At 34.8% G+C, this 24,148-nt stretch overlaps 1 protein-coding gene across 23 annotated transcripts in view; it reads left to right on the forward strand.

Annotated features, from left to right (window-relative positions):
- Wnk1 (WNK lysine deficient protein kinase 1) overlaps positions 1–24,148 on the forward strand; it is a 112,958-nt gene that overhangs the window by 38,877 nt on the left and 49,933 nt on the right. For all 23 annotated transcript variants that reach the window (XM_085687005.2, XM_085687018.2, XM_085687021.2 and 20 more), the window contains exons 3-5: positions 178–398; positions 2,447–2,604; positions 22,886–22,974. In XM_085687005.2, the coding sequence (XP_085543131.2) occupies positions 178–398; positions 2,447–2,604; positions 22,886–22,974 (468 nt within the window). The remainder of the gene's footprint in view (positions 1–177; positions 399–2,446; positions 2,605–22,885; positions 22,975–24,148) is intronic.

Genomic DNA, 24,148 nt, shown 5'->3' on the forward strand with positions numbered 1-24,148 from the left:
ACTTATCTCAGCCCCTTTAACCTTACTAAAAGTATTACTAACCCTTAAAGTTACTGAGTCTCAATATTCTAAATTTGATATTCCTTTCTGCCGTAGTATATTAGAATTTAATTGAATTCTTCAAAGCAGAAAGCTTATATCATTGATAACTTGTTTGGTTTACTTTGCCTTTTCCAGATACTTAAAAAGGTTCAAAGTGATGAAAATCAAAGTTCTAAGAAGCTGGTGTCGGCAAATCCTTAAAGGACTTCAGTTTTTGCACACACGAACGCCACCAATTATTCACCGGGACCTTAAATGTGACAACATCTTTATCACTGGCCCTACAGGCTCAGTCAAGATTGGAGACCTTGGTCTGGCAACTCTAAAGCGGGCTTCTTTTGCCAAGAGTGTGATAGGTATGTTTCCAAGTGTGCTTTGGAGCCAGTTTGGCCTTTTGACATAGCTTTTCCTTAGAAACCTGACCTTGTCATATCTTTTCTGACACAAAATAAGCCTTCAGAAATTCATATCATTAACTTAATGATCAAGTCTACTTAAATATGAAATGAAGATTTTTTAATATTTAAGCTTCTAAAATCATTTTGAAGACTATTGATTTTTTATAAAGTTACATAGAGAGGAGTAAGGTGGACTTTGTTGATACAACTTTTCTTGTTAACAGTCTTACTGAGTTATTCTGTTAATATTTTATATTCATACTTATATGGTAGAAGTAATGTTTCTTTTTTCATAAAGTAAGTGGAGTTTATATGTAGTTTAGTTTCAGAAATGTTCGTTAGCTATATCTTCAAGAATACCCGGCTAGGGCTGGAGAGATGACTTAGCTGTTAAAGGCTAGGCTCACAACCAAAAATATAAGAATACATGGCTGTAAAATTTTGATTTGAAAATAGGAGTATATGGGGTTGTACTGTGAAAAGCCGGTCTCATCAACTTTTCTTTACTCTCAACTTTTAGAATGAATGATATATCAAAATCAGGTTTCTCGGCCTCAGTAAACTGGATAGGTGGGTCTAGACAGTTTTTTTGTAGGGTTTTCTTGTATATTGTAGAATTATTTCATAGCATACCTGAATTCTACCCCAAAATATTTGTAGCATATTTTGTCTATTTACTCCTGATTGTTATAACCAAAAATGTTTCCAGACATTGCTGTAAGGAGAGCAAAATTAACCCTATTGGCAATTAGTAAATTGTCTAAATAATAAGAGTGACCTTTCAGACTTTTTAGCTGTATATTAGTCACAACTGGAAGAAATAATGACTATTTTGATAAGGTTTATCTCTCTGAAATTTAAAAAGTTTCAGTTCACATTCTATTCTGCTCTCCCGTTTCAGTTCACATTCTATTCTGCTTTTGACATTAAAAGCGCATTCATGATTAAGCAGGCCAGAATCCTAAATACAATAAGAACAGCATGGCACACCTGTAACTTGCATTTTTTTAACATAAAGAACAAAACAAAACCAATGTTCTCAATGGAATATTGTGAAGTTATGATTTTGAATGCTGTTTATACATTTTCACACAATATATTAACAAGAAAAATATTTTTGAAGCCAAATTGCCTTTTTTTTTCTTGTCAGGAAGCATTTGATTGTCTTTGGCATCTTATAATCACTGGTCCAATGGAGTGCTTATTTCCTTTGTTTATTAAATCATAATGTACATACTTGTTCTGAAATTGGAAGTTAAAGATCCTGAAATCATTGTAAAATCTTATTTTGTAGGACTATATGCATACATACACATACATACTGTGTCACAAACCAGTGTGTATTTGAGTTCTGTATCTGTTGTATGTGTATGTGCATTTGTTTTTCACCTGTAGGATGCTCCTCATTATATTTCCTGTATCTGCATTAGTCTTATTTGTGCATTGTGGGATGGAGGGTAAGTATGTGAAGAAGAGGCTCTGATGAGTGGCCTTGGCAGTGATTACATTTTATTATTCTTAAAAATATTGAATACAGAGGTTCCCCTCTCCTGCCCAGCAAGGTCTCCTTAAAAAATTATTAACGGCAAGAAGCTAGTTGTGAATACAACTGCCATGTGGTAGAAGGCAGACAAGTATCTGATCTTTTTATCACTACTATCTTATAATATCCCCTCTGCTAGTTTTTTTTCTTTTCTTACCTTTTTATTTGTTTTCACTATAATGCTAATGTATCTTTTAGTCAAAGTTCTATGGTAATAGTGGAAACACAATTTCAACAGTTTAAGTAATCATGTACCTGTTTTAAAGGCCTTACAATGGAAGATCTTCTATAGGATATTTGGTGGAACAGACTGATTTCCTTCCTCTTCCCCTTTTCTTTTTCTTCTTCATCTCCTTTCATTTTTCCCCCTCTGACAGGTAAACCTCTTTGCTTTTTGAAACCTCTGGTAGGTAACATCTACAGCTACTATTCAGTTGAGTCTGAATCGTTGTTTTAATTTAAGGTACTCCGGAGTTCATGGCTCCTGAGATGTATGAGGAAAAATATGACGAATCCGTTGATGTTTATGCTTTTGGGATGTGCATGCTTGAGATGGCTACATCTGAATATCCATACTCAGAGTGCCAAAATGCTGCGCAGATCTACCGTCGAGTGACCAGTGTAAGTCCTTGTCTAATTGTTGATGACATCACATCATATTAAGTAAAATCAAACTGGATAATATCCACATGTGCAAAACGGGCAATAATAAAAAACCTAAGCTGTTGGAGTGAGAGTTTGCTGAGTTAGATGCAGTGTACAGTGAGAGCAAAGTTAATCAGTTTCTTCCCACCCTTGTAGTCACTTAAACCTTTAGCATGAAGTATATTTTATTTGAAACTGCATTCTAATATCTTTTAATAGTTTATCTATGTTCTTATTATAATACATGGTTTTGTATTACCATTATATTGCTTTAAAGGTGATTTCAATTGTAGACTTTTGAAAGCAGCAAGAATATATAAGTTAATATTATGGTCGTGAGACTGTGATAGATAATTGATACAGAAGTATCTAAGATTCAGTGGAACCTTGGACATAAAGATACTGTGGTGGGTTCAGAACACAAAATAGCAGGTTCACTTTCCTGTTGTAGTTATTGCTTTATTTTCGCTCTTGCTGTCTCTTTCCCTCTCTCTCTCTCCCTCCCTCCCTCCACCTTTCCACTCCCTCTCCTTCTCTCCGTCCCCTCTTCTACCCCACCTCCTTCTTTCTCTCTCTCATTTTTTGAGGTAGGGTTTCTCTGTGTAACCACCCTGGCTGTCTTGGAACTTACCCTGTAGACCAGGCTGGCCTTGAACTCACAAAGATTCGCCTACCTCTGTCTTCTGAATGCTATGATTAAAGGTGTGCACTACTACCACCTAGCGCTTTGGTAGTCTTTAAAGGTCATTTGCAATGAATTTTCTTTGCAAGTTTGTTATTCTGTTTTGTGCCGATTGTTTTTTTATTAAATTTAGGAATCTTTGAGAATTTTATTGATTGATTGATATTTTATATATGTGTATGTATTTATATATGTGTGTGTGCCAGATCAAGAATCTTAACTAGGAAAAAAATTTTGCATAGTAAAAACAAGATTTTATTCTATTTCTGCCACAATTCTGCCAGTCTTCTAGAAGGGAGTCAAAGGTTTTCATTTACCCTTTATTCCATAACTCTTTCTTTTCCTATTTACAAACTCAACAGACATGGACAACTGTAGTTCTCTTCCAGGTAGTACTTAGGCCCTATGGTAGGTGTCACAAACCAGACCTAAATTTTATAATGATTATTCTGTGTGTAGAATTTGGAGAACTAAAAGCAGAGTAGGGAAACTAAACCAAACTAAGTTAAACAAAAAACAGGTGAAAGGTTGACTATTGAAGTTCAGATACAGTGATACCAGCGCTCAGAGTGCTGAGTCAAGATTATGAGTTACTGCCTAACCTGGGTAATGTAGGGAGAAGGGGGAAAATGGGAAATGATCATTATTATTATATATCATTATTATATTAATGGCTAATAGGGAGAAATGACTTTACGTGTGGAAGTATGGAATCAAGACATTTATGCTTTTTGTTTTGTCTTATTAAAATTAAAATTGAGCTCTTTATACTTAACAGTTAAGAAAATAAATGACCATTTTAGAAAAGTGTATTTTTACAATGGCCATTGGTAATTTCTGAGATTCCTAATTGATCATTGTTATAAGAACAAGGATATGTTGAATGCTCAGCCATAATTGGGACAACCTTATAACTTATAACCCAAGAGGAAATAGAAAGAATTTAAAAGCAGAAGGAAGTACTTGAGGGAGGTAGAACTACGTTTTTGGAGCATGTTGATGTCTATGCATTAGCATTATTGATTCTGCTGCAGTTATGTTAGCCAATATCCTGTCTCTTTCTGAGTATTTACAGTAGCTAAGGGGGAGGAGTTTAGTAGGCCCCACCTTCCCTGAGTTTTTGTTTTGTTTTGTTTTGTTTTTCAATACTGTTTGGCCAATAGCTTAAGCGTATTTCTAGCTAGCTCTTAATATCTAGAATTAACCCATTTCCATTATTTTATATTTTACCACGCGACTCATGGCCTACCGGCAAGATTCCAGCTACCAACTCGCATCTTTCCGCTCTGGCATCTCCCTTCCCTGAGTATCTTATGTGTAGGCTGTTAATAGTCACTAGGGAAGGCAGAGACATTTTTTACAGCTGTATAACCATTGAAGAGAGCTCTTGCTCTTGTAAATAGTTTTTCACCCAAATCCTGTTAAGAAACTCTAGTAAAACAAAATGGGACGGGGACACATATGCACACACTCTGTACAAAAAAATAGAAAGTGGGGCACTGGAGAGATAGATAGATGGCCCAGTGGTGAAGAGCACTGGCTGTTCTTCTATTATATTAGAAATAAGTTTAGGAGTGCAAAAAAAAAGATCACAATTCCAACTGAAGTATCTACACAGAGCAAACTTTACTTTTGAGCAAGAGAATATCTATTGGACAGATAGTAAGTGCGCTTGACTTTTATTCTAATTCAGGTGATGACTTTGTCTTTACCTTAGTCTTAATTCAATTAGACAATCTTTTTTTTGGCGGGGGGGGGGTGATAATAGTGTTTTTTCTGTACCCTGCACACCAGAAGAGAACACCAGGTCTCATTATAGATGGTTATGAGTCACTATGTGGTTGCTGGGAACTTAACTCGGGACCTCTGGAAGAGCAGCCACTGCTCTTAACCTCTGAGCCATCTCTCCAGCCCCTTGATTAGACAGTCTTAAAAGAATTGGCACACAGGAAATGAAGTGCTCCAAGCCATCATATTCCTGGATTGCAGTAAAGAATCCCAGTTGCAGTTAAAAGTCAGATACTATGCTAATTTGTGAGAATTATCGTCCAAAGGAGAAATGAAATTTAAAATGACTCTTGGAATTTTTTTATCCTATTAAAAAGAAGCTAAATTGCAATAAGTAGAAACTGATGACATACAAATAAAAACTATATAGCTATAGAAAAAAGTATAGAATGGAGGGAAACTAATACAGATAAAGTAGAAAACTAACTTTAACAGTGAAAATTCCAAGGGTAGGTGGCATCTGAAACCCTTGTCCATTCTCTTGCTGCTATACAGATTCTGAAATCTCGAAATTATAATTTCTGAATAGCTAGTTTAAATTGCTTTCTGTGTTGTGAGGATAGGGACTGTGTGGTTTTGCCTAGTAACATTTCCTCATAATTTTTAGCCTATCTTAGTTTTCTGAGGGCAAGAACAAATCATATTTCATTTGATAACCCCCAAATTTCAAGATATTTTTCTAAAACTAGTTTCTTAAGAAAGGGAAGCTTGTATGCCTTATTGGAAAAGGAAATTGCTTTGCTGTTTTGTCATTGTCTTTAAGATAGCATCTTGTCAAGCTGTTTTAGGATTTAACATTCCTGTGGAGACCTTGTCTCAAAAATTAACAAAGTTTACAAAGTAAATTGTCTGGTACTGTGTCAAAATCCTTAAAACAGAGCATACTACTGGTGACATTAATCTATGTTTTGTTTTTCTTCTGGTCTTTGCAAGTATAGTTCTAAAGTATCTTTAGTTTTTAATTCTGCACTGTTCACTCATATATTTGGACATGCTATCTTGTTTTTAACTAATCCATTTTTGTGAGTTCCAGTGAAGTGTCAAAGGGGGCTGTGTCTTTTGTTGCTTTAATGAAAGATTGCTTGTATTTGAGGCTCTGATATTAATGTGGGGTATTTAAATAAATCATTTAAATAATTACACAATGATTTTATGTAATTATAAACAACAGTGACTACTGTGAAACAAGATTGATGCAGCATTCTTTCTTGCAAATCTACCTTGGATGTAGATTTAATTAATTTAAAAATGCTAATATACTCAGCTTCCTACTACATGCTTATTAAGGAAACATGTTGATGTTTGGTTATCCATTCAAAGAGGTTATAATTTCCTGACTAACACCATACACACACCAGTTCTCTAGTTTTAGTTTCTAGTTGAGGTCTGTTATATTCTACCTATCAGTAATTGGTAAGATACCACCAAAAGCCTTCTATATATTTGGCATTGATTGATTACAAAGAGTCTTGGACTTACCTTCCTAGGCCAGACTTTTCTATTTCAGAATCTTGTTCAATTGAACCCATGAACTGTAGTTATAAGTTTCTTTGTTGCTTTGTCTTTTGAGACAGGGTCTTCCTATGTCTCCCAGGCTGATTCAGACTCATAGCAATCCTTCTGCCTTAGCTTCTAAAGTGCTGAGACTACAGATGCAAGCTACAGTGCCTGGCTTTTCATTTTTATTTCCATAATTAATTGTATAACATTGTTTCTCTTCCTCCTCCTCCTTCTCCCTTCATCTGTCTTTCTCCCCCATCCCTCTCCCCTCTTTTGAGACAAGGCTGCCCTGGACTCAATTTGTAGACTATACTAGCATAAACTAACAAATCTGCCTATGTCTGCCTCCCAAGTCCTAGATTAAAGGTGTGTACCACCACACCTAGTCTTACCTTCTCTAGATTTTGGAGATAGGTTGTCATTAAACTTGAAATGTAGTCAAAGATGACCTTGACCTTGCTTTCAACTCCTGAGTGCTAGGATGACACGTGCTGCCATTATGCTGGAGATCAAACTCAGGCTTTCATGCATGCTAGATACTCTACCTCCTATTTTCATCATCTGTGTGCTAAGTTGTGGGCATAGCAATGAGCAAGAGAGATGCTTTAATAGTCTACAGAAATTTTATAGTATACTAGGAACAGTGGGCATATTGAAATAGTCCATTCACTAAACCAAATAGATAGTATAGACATAATGAAGTTAGGGAATTTTACTCTTGGGAGAGTCAAAGATACTATTCCTGAGAAAGTATGTTTAAACTAAGAATTGCTCTGAGATGGTAATTTTTATATCATATTTTAAAATTTCTAATATATTTATACGATTTCCCCCCCTTTTCCCCTCTCCAACCCTTCCCATTTACTCCTTGCTATCTCTGAAATATCTCTGTCTATGAATATATGCACATATATTCAAATTCCTAAATACAGCTGCTCAGTCCACATAATGCTCCCTGTATGTATATGGTCTCAGGACTGACTGCTTGGTACTGAATAACCAATTGCAGAATGGGGTGGGATGTAGTACGATGCAGTGCTATTCAGAGAAAGTAATCTTACGTGAAGAAATGAACCAACATCCTACTCTACTTGTCACTCGTTTTTTGGTTCTTTTTGTTTGACTGTTCGGTTTTTTAATTTTATGTGCATGAGCATTTTGCTTGTATATTTTTCTGTGCATCACATGCGTGCCTGGTACCCAGGGAGGCAAGAAGAAGACTTCAGATTCCCTGGAGCTAGAGTAGAGACTGTTGGGAGCCACCATGTGGGGACTGGGAATCAAACCTGGGGCCTCTGGAAAAGCATCATGTGCTCTTAAACACCCAGCCATTTCTTCAGTCTTGTTGCTGGCACTCTTTACCAGTAGCATTGCTATCTGTCCTGTGTTCTGTTTTGATATTAAGTATTCCATCTTAAGTTCAATACCTATGCCTCTCAGATAACAAGTTACTTTTTTCCTAAGTATCCTCTTGTTTTTTCTGTTTGCACAGTTACTTAGCTGTTTAATAGTTACAGCACTGAACAAGATAGATGCTTTAATGGTCTGCATATTCAATTAACACTTGAATTTATAGTTAAATTCTTCCTTTACTCATAGTTTGGAAGAGCAAGTAAATACTACTATTTTTCTGTTGCTTATAAGAGATTGTGAAATCCGAGGTGATCATTAGACAATGACACATCTGAAAGATATCAAGAATTCTGATCTCAGAGATACAGCTTAAATCAAATGTTATATTGAATTAATGAATATTATAGTGTCAATTATGGTATGAGGTCATTTTAACCTGTATTGATATAAAAGTGGTAAGTACAGACTGGTTTCATAGAGAAATAAATGCACTGATAATACAGTGTGTATCATGGCTGTAATTCATTCAAATGTTTTCTTTTAATGTTAATATTCTTTGGGAGGCTTTCTCTGACTAACCAGAGTTCTTAAAACATATATTTTAATTTCATCTTCTTTTTATTTTTCATGGCTATTATCACAACCTCACTTTTTAAATTTAATGCCCTAATTTGAATACAAGTCATATATACTGTATTTCAATGAGGCTTATTTTAATAGTGATCCTTGTTACCTATATAATTTCATGAAATTATTGTATTGTCTAGGCATTTGTTGCCTCAAACACAAGCAGTTCTTAAGAAAAGTAACAAAAGACACAGGCCCTTTATTATTCTTATGATAAAGAATGGATAGCAGTTAAAAAATAAGGCAGTATTTTCAGATAATAGGAACTGACAGTACAGAATTAAAAACTGTCAGTAATGCAGCAGTTTACCAGCTGTAAGTACTCAGCCGATATTAGTGAAATACATACATGAGTATAGACTGTACGGAGTAAGGAAATATAGTTTGGAGTTTGATCTATTTGAATTCAGATCCCAGAAATGCTTCCTAGCTATGAACTGTGAACTTAGCTGCAAGTTTTTTTTTTAAGATTTATTTATTAATTATGTATACAGTATTCTTAGTATTCTGCATATATGCCTGCAGGCCAGAAGAGGGCACCAGATCTCATTACAGATGGTTGTGAGCCACCATGTGGTTGCTGGGAATTGAACTCAGGACCTTTGGAAGAGCAAGCAGCGCTCTTAACCACTGTAGCTGCAAGTTTTTTAATTCCTCTGAGCCTAAAGTATTAATTGAGAAAAGTACAACTTTTTAAAAAAAGAGGAAGAAGTACTAGTAGTAGTCATCATCGTCTTGATTATATACTTGTCAACCAACACTTGTTAGATATTGCCGTTATTACCAGTATTACTGTAACATGAGTATTTGTGAAATTAGTTGCCAATGATGTGTAGACACAAATTGTATTAAATGTGTTTAACAAGCTTCATTCACATGAAGCCAACTTTAAATTGGGTAGGAGAAGTTGATATTTATTTAAAATTTTGTCAGTTGCCTTGCAAAATATGTTAAATATACTATTTCAGTCTCATTTTAGTATTGTGATAAATAGATAATATCTTCATTTCACAGGTAAGGCAGACTTGAAAGTTTTAACCATTTTTCTTAATGTCATGAAGGAGTGATATTTAGTAGCCAAGTTAAGAAACAAGACATACAGATGGATAATAACATTTTTGACCTTTGCTTGTTCTTTTAAAACTTTCTTCTTTAGGTATTAAAAAAACGTCTCTAGCCAAGGTAGTGGTGGCACATACCTTTAATCCCAGTACACACTTTTAGTTCAAGCGCTCAGGAGGCAGAAGCAGGCAGATATCTGAATGAGGCTAACATGGTCTGCAGAGCAAGTTCCAGAAACACCAGGCTACCTAGAAAAACAGTCTACCTGTCTCAAAAAACCAAAATCAAAACCAACAATAATTCCATGAATAAAAAAAAATTTATGAACTGTAGATAACACAAGTTTGTACATAAGATCCCCTAACTGCATTTTGGGGGTTCTTTCATAAAAGTCTAGGTTCTTGTGGCAGCATAGAAAAACTGCTTAGTTATATATTGTGTGCCTTTAGAATTGAGAAGATCCAAGTAAGGGTATTAATCCAGCTATGGGAGGCTAAAGTAGTAGGATTGAAAATTTAAGCTCTGCTTGAACTATAGAGTGAACTTAGAACTTTGTGAGACCATCTCAAAGTTAAAAAATTTAAAAATCAGTATGGGAACATAGCTCAGCAATAGAACACTTACCTAGCATGTACTTGGCCATAGGTTCAGTCTTCAGTATGGAGGAAGAAAAAGTAACACAAATTTTGTATGCTATTAAAAGAATTTAAAAGTTTTATACACTACAGCATCAATGTTTATATGAAGGATAGTGCTTTTGAGGCTGGAGCAATACCTTGACTTTCATGTATCCAGAGTAATGAGCCTCAGGGAATTATGAGGGAAGCTAATTTCCTTTAATAGAGCCAACTCAATTTGGTTGAGCATTTGAAGAGGCTTGTTTTCCAATGGAATTATATGGTATGTTCAAATACCTGTAAACTAATGGTTCATACCAACAAGAATCTGGCTGAATCCAGTCCTTTAACAACCAAGTTAAAAATAATGGGGATTTTTTTAATTACTTTGTTTGTGCAATTTAACTTTGGCACTGATTCCATTAGCCTTTGGATTGCAAGACTTGAACACCTTGTATGGAAAAAACAGAATTAAAGCCATTAGGTTAAAATTCCTTCTAGCTTTTATATAACAGATTACAATTCACTCTTTTTACAGAAACAAGTGACACCAATTCTTGATTAGATTGTTTTTAAAGTTAAGAAAATTGTATTTCTGTTAGCAGTTAGACTTTTTTGTGCTATACTAGAAAAAATATGAACTTAGCTGAAATGATTAAATTTTGTCCTTTTATAAATTTGGATTGTGTGAAAAGATATCACAAGTTGTATCTTAACATTCTGTTTGACTTTCAGAGACATTCTGTTACTCTACTGTGATTCTAAATTTAAAAGTGACAATTTAAGAGTATCATTCTTCTTGGGGGAAGTGTTAAAAAATTGTAAAATTCTTCAGAATTCCTCAGCAAATCCTGAATATTAGTCTTTAATTCTCAATGCAGTAGACAGAATATAAACTGACAGTCTATAAAGATGGTGTTTTTATTTAAGCACATTTCAGCAATACTGAATTTTTTGGTCTCTTGGTAATAACACTTGCTAGGTACTAGCAGAATAGAAAACTTCATAATTGTTGCTTTTTTTTTTTTACTGGTGTATATGGTTTAAGGTGTACCTTTAAAGAATCACGAGACATAAATAACTAAACAAGAAGGGTAAGATGAAATGTTTTGTCAGTAAAAATAATGCATTAAGTATACAGTTAGCAAGTAATGCATTTGACTGAACTTACTGGGTAGGTGGATATTATTGTTTATTATTATTATTATCATTGAGTCAGAGATTGGGAGATTTTTATTGAGAACAAAAGATAATGTCTTTCATAGTAGAAGGAACATCATATAAAAAGTATTATTTTTATTCATTTATTTATTTGCTTGGTTGGTTGGTTGGTTGGTTGGTTGTCTTTTCCAGGCAAGGTTTCTCTGTGTGGCCACGACTGACCTAAAATTCAGAGATCCACATGCCTGTGCTTCCCAAGCGCTGAGATTAAAGGCTTGCACCCCCACAAACCCGACTGGAAAAAGAAATGCTGATGGAAACACATTTTAAGCATTCACTGAACAAGTAATCAATTTAACCTACTGGGGAAATAAGGGTAGATAGAGGTGAAGTAGAAAGCATGTAGTAGAAGTAGCATTGAATTTGACACTGGAATATTTGGATTCTAGTTTTGACTCTACCATTAATTGAACCATTACCTATTAGAACATAGACTGTTTGAGGTGCTCAAGTTAATGCATTAGCACTCATTGGACTAGACATTCAGTAATCCACCTTGAATTAATAATTTTTTTCATGAATGTTCAAACATATAAAAGATACAATGGAATATATTTATGCTGAGAAATTCAGTACTAAATACAATTGAAGAAAACAGAACAACTGCATTGATACTTTGGCTTAAATGAAGATTTTGCAGCCTCACCATCCAGATAAATGTCTGTGGCGCCTTTTGTATATATACCTTTAGAATCAACCCTCTGAAAAGACTTTCCCAGTTGAAAGAAGAGAATGAGAAGTACAGAAGCACACGTTGATCATGACTTTATTTAAAAATAGTAAACTCTGTATAGAAATTGATATTGTTAATTTCATAAATACTACATTTTAGATTTAGCTGTCAAAGACCACATTTGAAAGCAAATCAGCATGAGTTCAGGCTTCTTTGTAGAAACCAGATATACCAAACTGACAACAAAAAAAAAGTTTATTGATGTTTGAAAAATACCAATTTAAGTATACAGTTATAAAAACTACAGTTCTTTAATAAAAGTCTTGGTTCCTTTTTCCTTTATATGCAAGTTGTTGTTGTGCTGTAGGATTTAAACACTAAAACAGCTGTTCAGGGAAAGAAAATATATTTTAAGTACATTAAGCTTAATAGTGTTTTAGGAAGATATAAAATATAAAAAATATAAAAATTATTAATGACTGGTGTGGTTTATATAGTAACTACTTCTGTGAGTTCTTGAAAAACAGATAAGTGGTTTATTTGTTTGTTTGTTTAAACAGGTGGTAAACAGTTCTGCTGTTGTACCCTCTTACTCCTCCAATAGCTTAACATTTCTGACCAAATAAAATGAGATGTTTTTTAATGCTGATTCTGTTACCTTCCCCAATCACTGCTTTATTTCTTCTTCATTAAAATTTTGACCACCAAATCCTGATGTCTTTAAGTTAAGACATACCCCATGTCTTTAAGTTAAGGTCAATTTACTATGGACTCTTTGTTTCCATTCCTTGAATGTAACTGTATTATTATCGATATTGGAAACTTTTAATTTATAGGAAAGATTTTTTTTCCCCAAGAAATAGGAATGTACCACAAATTAGTATGCCATCCTTATACAGGAGCCATTTTAATATATGGCTTTGTCACTCCAATTTTAGTATGTGTTGCTGAAGCAAGCCCAGAAAAGGTTTATTTTCACAGAATCTAGAAGTTTGTGCCTATATCAAACTGTTGTCAACAACAACCACAAATAGCTACACCAGTTTAGGTTGTTCTTAATACCCATATCTCTCTTTTTTTTTAGTTTATTTTTATTTTTAGTGCATTGATGTTTTGTCTGCATGTATGTCTGTGTAAGGGTATTGGATCCCCTGGAATAGAAGCTATAGACAGTTGTGAGCTGCCATCTGGGTACTGGGAATTGAATCCGGGTCCTCTGGAGGAGCAGCCAGTGCTCCCAGCTGCTGAGCCATCGCTCCAGCCACAATGATCTATCTTAAAGAAGTATGAAAGTATGGAAAAGGCATGTCTGTCTGTCTATCTATCTATCAATTTTGATTTTTTGAGACAGGATTTCACTTACGTTTTAGAGCCTGTCCTGGAACTAGCTCTTGTAGAACAGGCTGGCCTCAAACTCAAAGAGATCCGCATGCCTCTGCCTGAGTGCTGGGATTAAAAGCAACCGCCCTGGTGGAAAAGGCATTTTTTTTTTAAAGCTAAGCCAAGCATAACCTTAAGCTATATTCCTTGTATGTGTAAGTTAAAAGAAGTACTGTATTTCTGCCCACCACCTGACATCTTAGACTACTTGCTTAGTAGTGATAAATATTAAACCAGAAATTATTGATAGCTGTTTTGAGATAGCATGTTAGAATTAGTGCATTTCTACCCTTTAAAAGAGAAGTGATTTGTTGTTGTTATTGTTTGTTGTAGTTGCATGTATTTTATGTTGGGGGACTAATGAATGCATCACAGCAGTGTGTTTGTGGAAGTCAGAAGACAACTTTTAGGAGTCTGTACTCTCCTTCTAATGGATTGAACTCAAATCCAGGCTCAGTGGCAAGTGGTTTTGCCCACTGAGTCACCTAACTGTCTCTAGAGTAGAAGTATTTCTACCAAATAGCATCCAACCCTTACTATACTATCAGTGATTGAAACCTTGGCATGTACTGTCTTCTTTGGGATTCAGTCTTACATCATTACAAAGGATACAGCTTTATTTTGCTACCCATTATTACAATGCCACAAACAGTGCTTTCTTTACTGTATTAATACTATGAAGGAAAATTTAACAACCCTTAAATTCAAAGTAGCTTTTATTTGGGTCAGTGCACATGTTAAGGCTTTTAATAAATAGGAAGGAAAAGAAATAGAAACCTTTACTGCTTCTGTATACCAATTCACTACTGTTTGTTTTTTTTAAAAAAAAAACTATGAGGGAATGGAAAGCAGTTTAATATCACTACCCCCCTACACACACAATGAGAGTTGTTCTCAGGTCTTCATGCATGCTGAGCAAACATTCTACCACTGAACTATATCTCCAGCCCTAATATTACTACTTTTTCAATTGATAAAACAAAGGGACTATTGTGCATACTTAAAAAAAGGCTTTCTTTCTTTTTTTCTTTCTTCCTTTCTCTTAATGTGCATGAGTGTTTTGCCTGCTTTTATTTCTGTGAACTACTTGTGCACCTGGTGCCCATGGAGGCCTGAAATAGACATCCGATTCCCTGAAACAGAAGTTTCATATGGTTGTGACCTGCCATGTCACAACCATATGTGGGAATGAAACCAGAGTGAAAGTATGAGTTAATTGAAAAACTGCCAGTCCCTCTGCTTGATGTTTACTAGTGTTACATTCAGGAAAGCCTCCAAGGTAGATTTCAGAGTCAAGGAGGCAGAACTTTTGGATGCAGTAGGTGGAGCTTTGAGCAAATAAAAGTCTCCCTGCTTATCCAAGGATGTATTGCCATTGTAGGAAAAGCAGAAGAAACTACTAGTGGCAAAATTGTTGCCATGTCTTTCAGCATGTGGATTATATCCAAAGAACCAATCTAAATAAAGTATTGGCTGAGTTAAGCAAGCTCAATTGGGAAGCATGGCTATTCAACAAGAAACTATGCTCCAGTCTGACTTTTTTATTTGTCTTCTTTATGCTGTGGGCTAGGTTGTTCTATTTCTATCCACTTTCCCTTTAATTTTTCTCTAAACTCTTAACAAATCTGTTTTGTCTTTTCTGATGGATTTTATGAAGACAGATTTTTGTTCAGTATTTGTTATTGTCAATTCTCATTGCTGCTGCTGCTCTCAAAAGGATTGTATAAATGAGGTAAGAATTTCCAGACTATGTAGAGCATATCGTAGCCTTTCTGATGACGTATATAGAAAGTTCCACTTAAACTACTGAAGTTATTTAATGTTCTATGGTTTATTCTGTGTGAGGAAGTATGTTTTTCTCAGTTCTGATTGGTTAGGACAAGTTTTACTTTTATCAAGCAAGAGATTAAATGTTAGAAACCTAACATTTGAAACTTAAGCTTTGAGACAATTCTTGACAGTTTTAAGAAATTGAACATTGAGGCCAAAGAATTCTATACTATGACTCAGTTCTGTGTTTCCAGCAGATTAGTTGACAACCATAAGCATACAGAATTAAAGAAACCAGAGTCTATAAAAAATTTTTAGTTCAAATAAAGCAACATATTTGATAAACATTTCTCTTTATCATCTCTTGATGTGTATGGCCTTTGGAGTAAAAAATTTCTCAGTTTTTATACTCTATGATATGTTACAGAAGTGACTTTGAAACAACAGTCTCAAAACAGAATGAGAAAGTGCACAGTTTTATGACACTTAGAAAAGAGAAGTAGTTAGTCTCCTTGTCTGCAGGAGCTGTGTATATATAGAGACATGATTGCCCAAAGATAGAACTTGTGGATAGAAACAATAAAGCAAGAATACTTTTAAAGCTAAGTTGCTGGTTCTGATGAGTGGAGTGAGAAAAGTATTTGTCCTTAGTGAATAAAGCTTCATTTTTTTCTTTAAGAGTAACCCAGTTTTTCTATCTTAGTATTCTTTTGGGTTTTGTGTTTTCTAACCTTATGTAGAAAAGGTAGGAAATATATTTGCTTTTACTGGTTGAAATGGAACCGAGTAGGATTAAGTTAAAGAGTAAAGAAAAGGGACTGCTTTTGCAGGGTTGTAGAGCTTTTAAGTTAATCTTCATCTCTATTGAAATATACACGTTAAAAAGAAACAAAACAAAATTTTATCACAACAACAATTTGCTAATACTGTGTTCTTCCTGGTGCCAAAAACCATGTTTTAGAATAATATAGACCAACTTTTTAAAATATGAGTTAAGTTTTTATATCTTAAGAACAAAAAGTGTGATGCGCATCTCGAAAACTTTGCTTTGTGCACATTCCTACCTACTGTCACAGGTCGCTTTCAAGAGCTTCATACTCATTCCATGTAATTTTTGTCTGTTAATACTAAATTTATATATTCTTACACTGTTTTTTAAAGGCTTTTCTGGGCATTTTTATAATCTTGACTGATGGTGAGATTTTTATTTACTTTCCCAATATCTAGGTGGGTGGTAGTCTTAATCTTTTAACATCAACTGATGGGCTAATAAAATATATCTCAGTTTTATTGGCCACTTTGCCATTTACTATATGTTGTCTAAGGCCACAGTAGCTTCTGGGTATGTTTTTATTACATTTAAAAGGACCCGTCTGTGTCTAACTTGTAGTTATATTATTATATTATTATAACTAATATTAGTATAAATTAATATATTTGAGGATGATGCTATACATAGTTATTGGTTTTGCTTTATTTTCTATTTGTTTTATTAGTTAGTAGATAGAAATTACAATGTGTAAAAACATGAATGTGTATGTTTGCATGAATAGGGTTAAGACAATTTAGGATCATCAATGATGAAAGCAGGTTTAGGAGAATTTCTTAAGTCCTTCCTATATTGATATAGAAGTCAGTCTATATTTGCCATCTTAGTTTAGTGTGTTACTGCCAGTAATTTAAACACATTCCCTTGAGATACTGTATTATGGATGGAGCCACATTTTTCCTCATTAAGTTTTCTGTTGGTTTGGTTATTTTTCTGTAACATTTAAACTGTCTTCTCATACATAATCCAACTATATTCAACCTGTTATACCAAAATCTGTTTCAGACAATTGTTTACCAATAGTTTTTTTTTAGGTATTCTTCCTATTTAAAAGTTTACTTTAAAAAAAAAAGTTTACTTTATGCTGTGTTGCTTTATTGTAGAAAACAAAAAGCCACTATAAAACAGAAAACTCAAATTTTCTACTATCAACTTTTAGTATAAGTCACCCATAAAATTGCTTAATTTTTTAATTACAATTTTACTGATTGTATGTGTGTATGTCTACAACTGCTTGAATGCCACAGCACTTGTGGGTTTGTTTGTTTGTTTGTTTTCGTTTCTTGATACAAGGTCTCATGTAATCTAGGATGACCTTCAACTTGCTTTGTAACCGGATGATGCTCTTGAATATCTGATCCTCTTGCTTCCACCACCTGGGTGGCAGGATTAGTCATGCAACCCTAGTTTCAGTTTATGCTGTGTTGGAGATCAATCCAGGGCTTCATATGTGTTAAGCAAGTACTGTACCAACTGAAATACAACTTTTCCTTTAGTGTTAAATTTGAAATATCCCTCTTACTCTATTACAGCAGCGTTTGACTATAGCAGTATTATTTTTGCTTTATTAGGATTATATGAAGAACATTTCCACTAAATTCAATAATAAGACAAGAGTGTCTACGTTCCCCACTGCTACTAGTATAGTCTTAGCTAGAGCAGTAAAATAAATGAAGGTGTTAACAAATGATACAAATAGGAAAGCATGAAACAAAAGTATTCTTATTTGCAGATGATATGATTCTATGCATAAAAGATTTTAAAGCCTCCACCAGAAAACTCTGGCTACTGATAAACATAAACTTTTTGTTTGTTTTTTGAGAAGCAGCATACAAATTTAAAACACAAAATTCAGAAGCTTTCTTACATATCAGCAGCAAAAATATCAAGAAAGAAATCTGGGTAGCAATCCTATTCATAGTAGCATGCAAATAATAATAATTTTGTAATAAATCTAATCAAGGAAGAGAAAAATTTATACAATGAAAACTTAAAGTCACTGAAGATGTAAAGACTTCCTATACCCAATTAGTAGGATTGATATTATAAAAATGGCCATTCTACCAAAAGCAATCTACAGATTACTGTGATCATCATCAAAATTTCAAGACAAAACACTGTTTGTTGTAGCTATTACCATCTCTGCTATTTTTTACAAAGAGATTAAAGGGCACATTGGAGAAAAGAGAGCATCTTCAACAAATGGTCCTAGTCAAGTTGGTTACATGAAGAACAATGAAAGTAGATTTATTTATTTTCCTTCCTCCCTTCCTCCCTTTCTTTTTTCTGAGACAAGGTTTCTCTGTAGCTTTGGTGCCTGTCCTGGAACTAGCTCTTGTAGACCAGGCTGGCCTTGAACTCACCGAGATCCACCTGCCGCTGCCTCGTGAGTACTGGGATTAAAGGCATGTGCCACCACTGCCCAGCAAAACTAGATTTTTATCTCTCTACCTACACAATGTGTACTTTGGTCTCTTAGTAAAAATTATCAGAGATGGTGATACCTACTACATCATAGAAGATGGTTTGGAAAGATTGTAAGAGCAGTGGATAACAACAGCAAAAAAAAAAAGTTTTCTGGATATAACAATGTAACTGCACACATGTACTCAAAGCATTTGTAACAGCATGTACAAGACTTGGGTAAAATAAGCCAAACAAAATCATAGTGTGGATAAGGAAGGTAGTCACACAGTACCACCCTGAAGAGCTATTGAAAATTGCTGAGAGAGAAGAATCAATTTACTTAAAGGATTTAGCCCCTAAGAGGTTACTTCCCAGGATTCAATGGGTGGTCCTACACCCAAATATATACTGGCAGCAATAAGTGAACTCAATGGCTTTAATTAAAAGGGGTGTGTATGCATGGATTGGTCAGGGGGATGGGGGTAGACTTAATCAAGACACATTGTGCCAGTATGAGATTCCCAAACAGAATTATGTGAAGGTAAATATACAAAAATGTTCTTTGTAGTCATTCTCAGTATTAAACATTTCAAATTACCTGCATATGAAACATTCACATTACCTGCATATGACTTTAGGGTTTCACTCTACTACACAGTTAGCTGCTATGAAAAATTAGCATCAGGAGCACAATTTTCCAAATCAGTGCTTGAAAGAATGCAATGGGTAATTAATGGGAATTAACCAAATCTGCATCTAACTTCTATGTTTAATGATTTTTTTTTGACATTGAATCGCTCAGTATATAATTCCAGTGGATGCCTGAAACCAGTGATAATGCTGAATCTTACATTTTCTCAGGCTTAGTACACCTATAATAAAGTTTAATATATGTAAATTAGATGTAACAGGAAATAAGCAATAATAACTAATAAAAAATAAGATATTGTATTAACAAGGTCATTTATTGAACAGATTCAAGACAAATAATATTTTCAGACTACAGTTGATTGCAAATAACTAAAACAGTGAAAAGTGAAGCCACAGATAAGGAAGTCAGACTACTGTATTTTATTTAGGATTGTGAGTGATTATGTACCTTTCTGTGATCCAGTTACCACTAGTTTTATGTGTGTTACTGAGACTATACAGATAATTAGAATTTACGTAACTTTTCCCTCTCGTCTATGTATTTATAGAATTATACCACCGCTTGTACAACATGTTGGTATATCTATTTGAATTTGTTTTGGAGGCTGTTTTTATTTTGGTTTGGGAGTTTTGTTTTTAGACAGGGCCTTACTATGTAGCCCTTAGCTGGTCTAGAACTCACTGTTATAGGCTATCCTCAAACTTAAAGGAGTATGACACTGTTCCTGGTACTGTCTCTGAATTCTTAATCCATATCATTACTAAAATGAAATTGCAATAAATATACATGCTGAGTCCTTTTCCTTCTAACCTACTCCAAAATAGTGCTGTTTTGACCTATTGCTGAAGGCCTTATTCACAAAGATATATTTATTTGCTTGCATTTTTAGACAGGGTCTTTCTATATGGCCCTGGATATCCTGAAACTCACTGTGCAGGCTGGCCCTCTAACTCAGAAATCCACTTGCCTCTGCCTTAAGAGTGCTAGAATTAAAGGCGTGTGCCACCACATCTGGCCAAAGAATTTATATTTTGTGAAAACTTTGAACTATCACTGTGTGCTGAATAATTTTATGTCAACACGACACAAGCTAAAGTCATATTAAAGGAAGGAACCTCAATTAAGAAGATGCCTCCAGGGCTGGAGAGATGCTCTTTGGTTATGCTCTTCCAAAGGTCCTGAGTTCAATTCCCGGCAACCACATGGTGGCTCACAACCATCTGTAATGAGGTCTGGTGCCCTTCTCTGGCCTGCAGACATACACACAGACAGGATATTGTATAAATAAATAAATAATTTTTTAAAAAAAAAAAAAGAAAGGAAAATGCCTCCATAAGATGGGCCTGTAGGCAAAACTGTAGGACATTTTTAAATTAGTGATTTATGGGCATGGGCTCAGCCCATGTGGGTGGTACTGTCCTTGGGCTGGTTGTCTTGGGTTTTATATGAAAGTGAGCTGACTGGGTAGTGGTAGCACACACCTGAGTTTGAGACCAGTCTGGTCTACAGAGCAAGTTCCAGTACAGACTCACAGAAAAACCCTGTCTTGAAAAACAAAACAAACAAACAAAAAAAAACAACAACAAAAAAAAGGTTTTGCTGAGCAAGACAGGAGGACCAAGCTAGTAAGCAGTGTATCCATTTGCTTCTGCCTCTAGGTTCCTGCCCTGTTTTAGTTCCTGTACTGACTTACTTTGATAATACTATGGAAGTGTAAGCCAAATAAACCTTTTCCTCCCCTAATTGTTTTGGTCATGGTGTTTCATTACAGTGATAGTAACCCTAGCTAGGATACACAGTGATGCTATTTAGTTTCACATAGAGTAGACTAATGAGTTTTCTTCTAAAACTAATTGTAATACTTTTATTTCATGTGAGCCTGATTAATTTGCCCTTTTTGCTTTTTTATTAGTTTATTGTTCATTTTGTTTTGAGACAGGGTCTCATGTAACTCAAGCTGACCTTGTGCTCTATGCAGTTTTCAGATGGGGCAGGGGGTTCAAGAGGACACTAGAAGATTACTGGGCACTAAGGAGTTTATTAGAAGAGATTGTGGGTTGTTTTTTTTTTTTTTTTTTTGTCAAATCTGCGTGTATCGTAATCAGCAGGTAGGACACTTGTAACAATGAGGGAAAAAAATGTTGTGAAAGTAAGAATTTGGTGAAGTTGCCTGGTAGGTTACTGTTGTAGGAGGCCACTTGTTTGTTCTCGACTGCTCAGCCCCAAAATAATCACACAAAAAAACATATTATTTGTAATACTGTTTGACCAATAGCTTAAGTGTTTTTCTGGCTAACTCATATCTTAAATTAATCCGTCTCCATTAATCTGTGTATCTAATCTGTGTATGGCCACAATGCTGTGGCTTACCGGATAAAGTTCTGGGTCTTCTTCAGCAGGGCTACATGGCTTCTCCAAGCTCTCTGCCTTCCTTCTCCCAGCATTCAGTTTAGTTTTCCCCGCCTACCTCTGTTCTGCCCTGCCATATGCTCAAGCCAGCTTTCTTTATTCATTAATGGTAATCACAGCATACAGAGGGGAATCCCTCATCAGGTTACCTTTGGGGGCTCATAGGTAGATTCTAATTCTAGCCCAGAGCAGAAGGAAGACTACATAGCCTATGAAGAATGAGTCCACCAAGGAGATCTCTGTAGATAACTGTGTATGAACTTGGTGGAGGTGACCTTGTAACCTAGCAGGAACATGACCAGAGGTACCAGGGTCAAGTGGGGGAAGACAGTCTGGTTTACTAAACTGATTTATTTATCTACTCATGGCCTTGAACCCCGTTCTGCTTCATTATTAGAAACATTTTATATTATTTTTATTTCCAAGAACCTACTGACAAAGAAGAAATAGCATTGAAGTGGCTCTGAGGAGAATCCCTTTTCTAAAAAGAATCAAGATCTGAATGGCAAGGGAGGGAGTTTCTTTTTAGACCTTTTAAAGGATGGGGATGAGGAGTTAAGTGATAGTAAGATTCTGTAGCCAGAATCTCATGATTCCCAGGCTGGATATAGGGACATTTCTAGTGGTACCAGTAAGTTTTTTAGCTGGGGGCTCATAGACAGTACCCCAATAGGATTCCTATTAATATTTGTGAGAGGTTTCTCCTGATCAGAGGCTTCATGCTGACATATTACTCCAAGGATAACCTTGAATGCCTTATCCTCCTGCCTCTGCTTCCCAAGTGTTGAATTTATAGACTTATACAACAGTTTTTTTCTGTTTTATTTATATAAAATTGTTCCTTAGTTATCCTGCCAAAACAATAGTAACCCATAATTCTTTGTATAAAGCTTTTAGAATAGTATCGTATTATATGATGCTTACCAAACTCTGTAAATTCATACCTATCCTGGGTTCAATGTCCCAAATAAAGGCTGAATTAATCGATATGTTAGTTTTCAAGGTTGAGCACAAGATTTTCTAACCAATCAGAACACCTGGTTACCATTTTAAATGTAAGGAAAGGTATTGTCATCAACCTATTTTTTTTTTCTGTAAAAGTAGGATCTGCCATACTCCTTATTGTTTCTTGAGATTGCCACTTCCTACCTCTGATCCCTACATGGATCAGGTCCTGCATATACATCAGAAAAAAAGGCAAGGGACATTAAGAAGGCAGCCTGTTTGAAAAAAAAAATCAAGATTCTCTTTTCATTAACATTTTTGTGGCTATTTTTATGGATTTTAGGGAGTGAAGCCTGCCAGTTTTGACAAAGTAGCAATTCCTGAAGTGAAGGAAATTATTGAAGGATGTATCCGACAAAATAAAGATGAAAGGTAAGTTGCTTCTTGACCCCTGATGTTGCTTGAACAATGTGAGGTATATTTAATACTTGTGTTTCATTTTTCCATTCATAACATTTTTTTAAAGATTTTTAAAAATTGGATTCTTTTCATTGAAGCTACTCAGATTTGCTCTCTGTAACTGTAAAAATGTGATTTAATGATGTTTAAGTAAGTTAAGTTTATATTTAAACCAGAACCACCTTACACATAGTCTCTACATTCATTGAAAACTACTTATAGCAATATAATAATTTAGAAAACTCTACAGTAGAGTTCATTCACCAATGCAAAAAATTCATTCCTTAATCATTCTCCCTCTGAAATTTGAAAGTAAAGTAAAATCTTGGCTTTTGAAAGTCAACTTAGCTGTACAGGCCTTTATTTTTCTACCATTATACCAGGATTGAAAAAGAGTAAAACATTAAAATTCCTTTGAGTAAACAGATTTTATGCAAGGCTTAGAAGAAGAGCTGACTTAGTTATTTGTACAAACAGAGCTTTTCTGAGAAGAGTGTCCAATATCAGTTATGCAGTGTAGCTTAATGGGTCACCTGTAGGTTTAGCAAAGATACATGATTATTTGAAAAATAATCTGCCTTGCTTAACACCATACCAGCCTAAAAACAAAAGGTACACTATCCTAATTAATATAAACTGTAAATCGAGCATAACCTATCTCCTAAAATATGGCCACAATTGGCTATATCAGCCAAATTCAAGAATTTCATATTTTAACTCTTCTAGTTTCATGTTCTTTTCAAAACTTTGTTATTTATAAGAGCTCTACATCATGATCTTTCAGACTGTTCAGCAGATAGTTAGCTATTAGTTTCTGTTTTGAGATATACAGCCCTTAGAAACTCTTTTAAGACTTTTTCAGTATAAACAAAGGGATATTTGTTTTGAGTTTAAAAAAAACATTCTGTTTCATTTCTGGATGGAAAAGTTTCTTTGATTACTGGTATTTTGTATAAAGAAGATTGTGGGGCTGGAGAAAGGCCTAGGCGGTAAAGAGCACTGGCATGGGTTCAATTCCTGCACCCACATGGCTGCTGTCTGTAACTCCAGTTCCAGAATATCTGACACCCTCACACTAATATACATAAAATCAATAAAATATTTTTAAAAAGATTGGTTGTTATGCATCCAACCTTTGACTTGCGTA

This window comes from Myodes glareolus, chromosome 3 (assembly GCF_982192425.1).
Source record: "Myodes glareolus chromosome 3, mMyoGla1.1, whole genome shotgun sequence".
In the NCBI taxonomy this organism is placed as follows: domain Eukaryota; kingdom Metazoa; phylum Chordata; class Mammalia; order Rodentia; family Cricetidae; genus Myodes; species Myodes glareolus.